Raw genomic sequence first — 8,049 nt, forward strand, 5'->3', positions numbered from 1 at the left:
GGTTTGACACCAACGAGTGGCCATTCTTGGAGAGAGGAGATTGAATGTCTTTGCAGCTGAGATCTACTGCCCACTCAGACATAGAGGCGGCCCCTCATTGGTCCCTCTGGTGGGCTGCAGTCCCCTCATTGTAAAAGAATCCCCTTTCAGTGGCCGACTCTGGCTCAGTAAGTGCTTCTAGTAAAAGGGACTTGACCTGTTGCCCTGGGCTGGACTTGTGCCCCACTGTCAGCTTCTCACTTCTTCATCCCACAATCAAATATAAACCTTCTCAGCTGGCTGTGGTGGTGCATGCCTGTAATCTCGGTAACTGGGGAGGATGAAACAGAAAGACTGAAGATTTGAGGCTAGCCTCAGCAACTTAGCGAGGCCCTTAGCAACTTAGCCAGGCCTGGTTTTAAAAAAATGCTGGGGGTGTAGCTCAGAGGTAGAACACCCCTGGGTCCACTCCCTAGTACTTCTCCCCACGGACCTATGTTCTTTCTTTCTTCTTCCCTCCCACAAAAGAATGACTTAACACTAGGCATGGGGAAGCCAGCATTGGGTTCTCTTTGGAACCAGTGGAGAGCTCAGCAAGGAGTCAAAGGAGGAGCTCAAGAATGGGCTGTGTCAGGCTGAAAACTCACAGACGGCCAGGAAGGAGGACGAGCAGGAGATGTCATTCCAGAACCCGTCTTTCAGGACAAGAACACAGTCCTCCCCTGAGTTGTGGTCATTAGGCTCATTCTTCTTCCAGTTGCTGTAGGTCAGCGCCCCTCCTGTCAGGTATATGAACTGGCCCTCAGTCTGCTCATCCGTGATTCCCAGGAAGGCATGGTCTTTGGCTATTTCTTGGATGGCCATGTTTTCCTCGGCGTTCTTGGGGGTAGCAACTGTGGCCTGGAGCTCCGTGCACAGAGCCTTCACTTTGGAAAAAGGCATCTTTTCACCGTTGGTCACGTATAACTTTTTTCCAGACTTTTTGCCCAAGGAGAAGAATAGCACTGAAATCACAAAGAGTAGATGAGGCTGACTGAGTTCGGAGACCAGCCCAGGACAGTAGTGGAAAAAGGCCTTCCTTCTCTGGGAACTCAGAACTCTGAGATTCAGTTCCACCCTTGGGGCAGAGCCTGAGAAGAAGGCACACTCCATTTGCAGAGGCATGGAAGGACACACAACCCCTGGACTCTCCTGAAATATCCCATCCTTGAGACCAGCATCAGTTACAAGCCACCCAGCACAGGTGGCCGTAGGAGGTATGCCTGGGCCTTGCTGCCAGGCGTGGACACCAGGGCAGGAAAGAGGCATCAACAGCCATCTGAGAGCCGCAGGTGTGGAGGAGGGAGCAGAGACTTTGGAGACATAGACTCCATTGAATCCTTCCCCAACCCTTGCTAGCTGTGTGATATGAATCACCTGTACTTCCTCTTTTTCTTCATCTGTCAATAAAACAAAGATAATAACCACAACTAGGGCTGGTGAGGGAGTGGAATGAAACCACATTACAATAAAATGCCAGCCCAGCACAGACCCTGGTATATAATAAGTATTCATTGGTGTTAATTCTCTTCCACCCCCTGCCCCTACTCCAATCTAATTTATTCTGAAGAAGAAAAGTGAGGGCCGAAGCTACGCTGGGGGCAGAGAGAGAAAAAGCTTACGCTTTTTGGTGTGGTCCAGTTCTGCTTTCAGGCTCCTGATTTCTCTCTCTAGTCGAGCCAACTTAGCCTCGTCGACTGTGAAGCAACGGGAACAAAGGTATTCAGAAAAGACTTTAAATTAGAGAGCAGAGTGGGTTTCTTTGGGGGAGGGATAGTTTAAAAAAAAAGTAGGGTTATTCCAACAAAATAAGAACACAAAAAGAAGCAAAGGGGGAGAGGTGAACTGCCTTGCCATGTATGTGGAGTGTCACGGGCTGGATCTGGGATGTCCCCAAGCCTCACACTGAAGGTTTACTCTCTACTTGGCAGCACTTTTGGGAGGTGGTGGAAGCTTTCTGAAGTGGGGCCAAATTGGAGGAGGGGTCACTAGGGGCATGTCCTTGAGGGTACATCTTGTCCTCTCAGCCCCTCCCTTTCTCCTTCTCTCTTTTTGCTTCTAGCCACCATAAAGTGAGCCTCACCACAGGCCCAGAAACAATAGAGACAGCTGACCATCGACTGAAACCTCAGAGACCTGGAATCAGGATCTTTTCTCCTTTAAGTTGACTTTCTCAGGTATTTGGTCTGAGTAACGAAAAACTGACTAATATACTTAGTTACTCTTAACAACGTGCAACTATAGTTTTGGATCCTATTCTTCAAATATTGTTTAAATATCATAATGCTATAATAATAATTTATAAGAAATTCCCAACTCATTAATCTCCTTTTTGAATTTTTTGTGATTATTTTTCATTTTCTCATTCTAAGTAAACTCTTTAAGACTTACTATTTCGAAAAGTTGGGGGACAAATATTTTTATTTATTTTTTATTGGTACACTATAGTTTCACATCATAATGTGGGTCATATTGACAATGGCATATATTCACACAGTAATTTGTGCCCTCCCCACCCCATTTTTCCCTTCCCTCTTTCCCAAAAATGATTGTTCAGGTTAACCATGCTACATTCACATTTATACGCATATTTGAATGTAGCTCCTCCATTAATCAACCTCAGCCTTCTTCCTCTCCTACCCTTCCTTTCTAGCTTTGCTGAGGTTTCCCCTCCATCATCTGGAGTCCCTCTGGTATCCCCAATACTCCCTAGTTTGGGCATATTAGAGAAAACATATGTCCCTTCTCTTTCTGTGCTTGGCTGATCTCACTTAATGTTCTCCAGGTCTTTCCATCTTCTTGTGAATGACATGATTTTGTTCTTCTTTATTGCTGATTAAAATTCCATTGTGTGTATTTCCCATAATTTTGCAACCCATTCATCTGTTGATGGATATCTAGGTTGCTTTCATATTTTGGCTATTATGAATTGTGCTGCTATGAACATGGGTATGCATATGTTACTGTATTTCTGATTTCACCTCCTTTGGAAAGATACCCAGGAGTGGTAGAGCCGCATCATATGGTGGATCCATTCTCAGTTTTCTAAGGAATCTCCACACTGATCTCCAGAGCAACTGAACTAGTTTGCACTCCCACCAACAGTGTAAAAGAATTCCCATTTCCCTACATCCTTGCCAGCATTTGTTATTTGACTTCTTTAGGCTTGTCACTCTGATTGGGGTTAGATGGAATCTCAGTGTAGTTTTGATTTGCATGTCCCTGTTGGCTAATGATGTTGAACATTTTTTCATGTTCTATTGGCCATTTGTATCTCTTCTTTTGTAAGGTGTCTGTTCAATTCAGTTGACCATTTCTTGAATGGGTTGTTTGTTTTGCTAGTGTAGAGTCTTTTGAGCTCTTTGTATATTCTGGATATTAGCCCTCTTTCAGAGTGGTGGGGGACAAATATTAATAAGAGAGTTGCCACTTTTCTATTGTCTTTGATAAATTTTCTTTATCTCACTAAGAAACAAATTGATATGGTGGTTCTCATTACCTGGGGTTCTAAGAAGCAGACCATTTGCACATCACCCTTGTGTCAATAGGCACAAACACAACACCTGAAATAACCCTTGCAGCCAAGAGCCACACGCTGGACTTTCAGCCGAAGAAAGGCCAGATCCCATCTCCTATTGAGGCCTGATAAGGGAGTGGCCCTATGTGGTTTAGAAATCTGTATTTGGCATTGATGAGAATCCCTTCGTGCCCCATGTGATGCAGCTGCTGAATCAGGAAGCAGAGTTGAGCATCTTCTAGTGAAACATCAAGAGAAGGGGCACCTCCCTCTGCTCTCCCATTCCCAGGTCTCTTCAGATCACCTCACCCTGGGATGTGCACCTTACCTGAACTGCCTCCAGGATCTCCTTTTTGGCCTTTTGGTCCTGAAATTCCTGGAGCCCCTGTATTTCCTGGAGGGCCCACTTTCCCTGGAGGGCCCTGTATGCCTCTGAGCGGTTGACCTGTTGGGAGGTAATGGAAACAAGACTAAGTGGCTGACACTTATTCTCCTCTAAAAGCTCAATACTTGATTCACATCAACCCCAGGAAAAAGCCAGAAAAAGCCAAAAAGCTCACTAGCTAGTGCTGACTCAGAGAAGAAAGGCCCGGTTGCACTTCGAGATAGAAGGCTGTCCTGAGGGCTGATCGCACATCATCAGTTCCTATGTGAAAGTGCGGGGTCCTGGATGGCCATAGGGCACCTTTGATTGGGAGACAGTGCCATTGTATAGAGATTATTCTGAGTAGACCAGCATCCCTCAGAATGAAAAGTGAGCCTCCCCAGGTCTCTGCTGCATCCCTTACATGGAACAGTCTCCCGCTGGAGGTGACGATTTAGGAACAATCTGTCCTGTACCTGGATCCCCCTTTTCTCCCTTGGCTCCATCTCGCCCATCTCTGCCTGGGGTGCCATTGGTGACGGGGATGCCACAGGTAATCACGGAGCAGGTCTTCTGGGCCTCCTCACAGGCTTTGGTTTCTGAAGAGGTCACTCTTACCGCACATAGGAGAAGGACAGGGAGTGATGGAAACAGGAACATGGTCCTTACCTTGAAGTGGAGAGAGTCAAAGAAAAGAATTGCATCTCTTGTTGTCTAGCCAGTGTTGGCTACCAGCTGTGGTTGCCCGTGCTGGCCCATCAACGCTCCTTACCTTCTCTTCCTCCGACCCAGTGAGAGGTGCCCCTTGGAAGGGACCTCCTGTGTTCACATCCTTCTCCACCCCAACCCCCTTTTAGTCTTCTCCGGTGATGCTGGAGGCAGCAGTCAAGCCTTGCACATGTTTCTGGCACCCACACACCCCACTTTTATCCCTCCCTTTGGAAAAGGTCATCCCTTTGTTTGCATATGGTCAAGCTGATCTGGAAGGAAACAGATGTCCCAGACCATAGGGAGACAGAGGCCCAGGTGGGCCTGTTAATTCCACTAAAGCTCTGGCCTACACCTCACCAGGTTCAAGCCAAGAAGCTAAACTCCAGACCAGACCCCCACCTCTTTTCTCCAGAAATGACTTACCAGGGCTTTCTCAGAGCACTGAGGGAGTGGCAAGGAAGCTGGCCCTCCAGCTCAGGCTTCTGGAAGTTGCTTCAGCAATCCCAGGTCTGATTAGCCTGGTGACCGGGGATCAGGATGGCCTTCGACCCCAGATTAATAAACAACCGTCCTGGGCTGGGATTGGAGCTTAGTGGTAAAAGCACTTTCCCAGCATGTATGAGGTGCCAGGTTGCATCCTCAGTACTGCAAAAATAAATGAATGAATGAACAAATGCGATAACAAATAGCAATCCTTTAAGATGCCGTAACTGGGCAATTCTCTGGGGCTGCTGGTTTGGTCTCCAGCATAGTGCTGGGGGGCTCTCTGGTTTAATATCCTCAACTCCTCCTCCAACTACTCCCTTCCTCACCACACTCCTCCCTCCTACACTCAGCCACTCTGATCCTCTAGAACCAAAGTTTGTTGGCATGGTTCCCTCTAGATACTTATTTCCCTTATTTCCAAAAGAAACATGTATATTTGGGCTCAGTGGTACATGCCTATAATCCCAATACTTGGTAGGCTGAAATAGAAGTATCACAGGTTTAAGACCAGCCTCAACAACTTAGCAAAATTCTGCTGTAAAATAATAAATAAAAAGTCAAGGGTGTAGCTCAGAGGTGGAATGCCCCTAGGTTTATTGTACCAGACAAATGTATCTACACCGTGCACACACATGCACATACAAGCAAACACAAGCATGTACCTCCATGTTCATTGTTCGAACCAGTTCATCGCTCCACATGGGTTTCATTTTTTTCAGGGCCAGGGTGAGAACATTAAAGACCTACGATCCTCATTCCTCCATTCTTATTCAGGGCATTTATCAGATATCTTCTTTGGGTATGTCACAGGGCTCATGGAACAGAAATATTTGTAGATTACATAAATTCAAAGCTGAATGCGGGTATTTGCATCAGATGTCTTCTTTCCCCAGACATTTTATTCTGTCTTGGTATCATTTTCATTGTTATAAAGATTTCAGCTTATATATTACCTTTGGGAAATCTTTTGTAATTCATTTAATTTTAAGTAGCCACCATGTTGATAAATTATAGTTCTCTGATATAATTTTCTAGCTATTATTTGCCTGTCTATTTAGAATGAGAGTGTCATGAGAACGAGGTCTTGTTCCTGGCTGTTGCATGACCACCTAGAAGAGCCCCTGCAAACATCAGTGCTCAAGAAAGACTATGGAGTTTCCCGCATCATGCTCTCAGAGTGGCCCTCTTGACTTCTCTCTGGCTGGAGCTAACATCTGTGCCACTCTACCTGTGTTGCCACTGCTCTCGGGCAGGAGCTGTGTTCAATTCACTTTCTTATTCCCAGGGTACAATCCAGGGCTGGGCACACAGGAAGGCCCCAGGAAGAGAGAGGGAGGAAGCAGAGATCTGAGTGGGGACAGATACCGGATCAGTCTGCAGTGCTCCAGGCTTGGGTTGGTTTCCAGGACTGTCCACTGCTTGTCCCCAGAGCCCGATCAAGCGACCCAAGTCCCTGATGTGACCCTTAATGCCCACTTTCCCCCAAACTCACATTCACTGTTTGAAACACTTTATCTCACCAAACAGCTTAAGAAGTTTGCCTTTTTCCCTGCAAGGCCAGCTCACTTTTCTTTGACTCTGACTTATGACTGGTGCTTTGGCTTCTCAAGGGCCATCACCTGTGTGTACTCAAGTCACTCTGCCCTATCCAGCAGCTCTCTCCATTCCTGTTACCTGCCAGGCACCAAGAATCAGTGAATTTATTACTCTTACCGGTAGTACTCTTACATACTATTATTATTATTATTATTATTACTTATTATTATTGAGTTTTGATATTTATTATTGAGTATTTGACGCTTTTGATATTTAGTAAGATGAAAAATTGTATTTCAGATGTCCTGTCTTGCCACACTCTAGTGTACAGTGGAGGTGTAAAGGCAGTGGAGATCTTCACCCTTAACACAAACACCTCAGGATTTTCTCATGGAGATCAAGTAATGTGAGCTCACCTTGTATAATTACCAACTAGAAGGAAATAAGCAGAGTGAGTACTAGTAAAAAAAATAAAAAGTTCAGAAATGTTCCCATGGACTCTACGCAACCAATAAGTTAATAAATGGCCAGCCCCCCCACAGTCCATGGGTTTCACATCTGTGGATTCAGCCAAACACAGATCAGAAATATAGTTGGGTTCATGATTGATTATATTTGTGCAGAACACATGCAGACTTTCTCTTGTCATTCTCTAAACAACACAGCCTAACAATTATTTACAGAGGATTAATTATTATAAGTAATCTAGAGACGATTTAAAGTATATGATAGGATTGTGGAGGTTATATGCAAATCCCACACCATTTATCTAAGGAATTTGAGCACCTGCAGGTTTTAGTATCTGTAGGGGTCCTGAACTCAATCCCCCACATTAACCAAGGGATGACATTAGTTTATAAGAGGGTATAATTAAAAATCAAAAATTAAATTAAGTTAACAAAAATAAGAAAAATAAGGAAGGAAAGAAATAAGAAAATAAGAAAGGAACTAAAGAGAAGGTAATAAAATAAAAACCTGTTCTTTGCAAAAAATCAAACTTGGCAAATATGACTATGGTACTTGTTTCCATTTTATTTTTTACTCTTTCTTATTATAGAACTGTATATCCATTCTCTTTGCTAAAGTACTTCGCAGAGGCGTCTACTGGAGGACGTGCGGTTAACAACCCAGCCCCTTTGATATTTGACTTGGCGGTGCGACTCTCAGCAGACAGGAAGGGAATGGCAGCCTCAAGTGTGCTTGTCAGTTAAATGGGTCCTCCTGTGTTTCTTTCTCTATCATGGGAAGAATAAGTCCCTGATCGCCACCGATATCAGGATAATTCCATGATGCAGAATAGAACTTACCCGAGAGCCTCTGGGTCTGCCCTCTGCAGCTGAGCCCAAGCAAGCACAGTTGAAATCGGCCAAAGCTCAGCAAACTAGAAGACCCAGGGCAAGAAACAAAATTGTGTGTC

The 8,049-nt window shown here is 45.0% G+C and overlaps 1 protein-coding gene across 1 annotated transcript; it reads right to left on the minus strand.

The window, feature by feature from the left end:
• Positions 1–609: 609 nt before the first annotated feature.
• On the minus strand, positions 610–4,559 carry MBL2 (mannose binding lectin 2; the record flags this gene model as incomplete). The annotated part of the gene is made up of 4 exons (XM_080693879.1): positions 610–983; positions 1,641–1,715; positions 3,864–3,980; positions 4,376–4,559. The coding sequence occupies 4 exons, from the start codon at positions 4,557–4,559 to the stop codon at positions 610–612; spliced, it is 750 nt and encodes a 249-aa protein (XP_080550005.1).
• Between the last annotated feature and the right edge of the window lie 3,490 nt (positions 4,560–8,049).

The sequence above is a fragment of the Muscardinus avellanarius genome (assembly GCF_963383645.1).
Source record: "Muscardinus avellanarius genome assembly, chromosome: 4".
Classification (NCBI taxonomy): Eukaryota; Metazoa; Chordata; class Mammalia; order Rodentia; family Gliridae; genus Muscardinus; species Muscardinus avellanarius.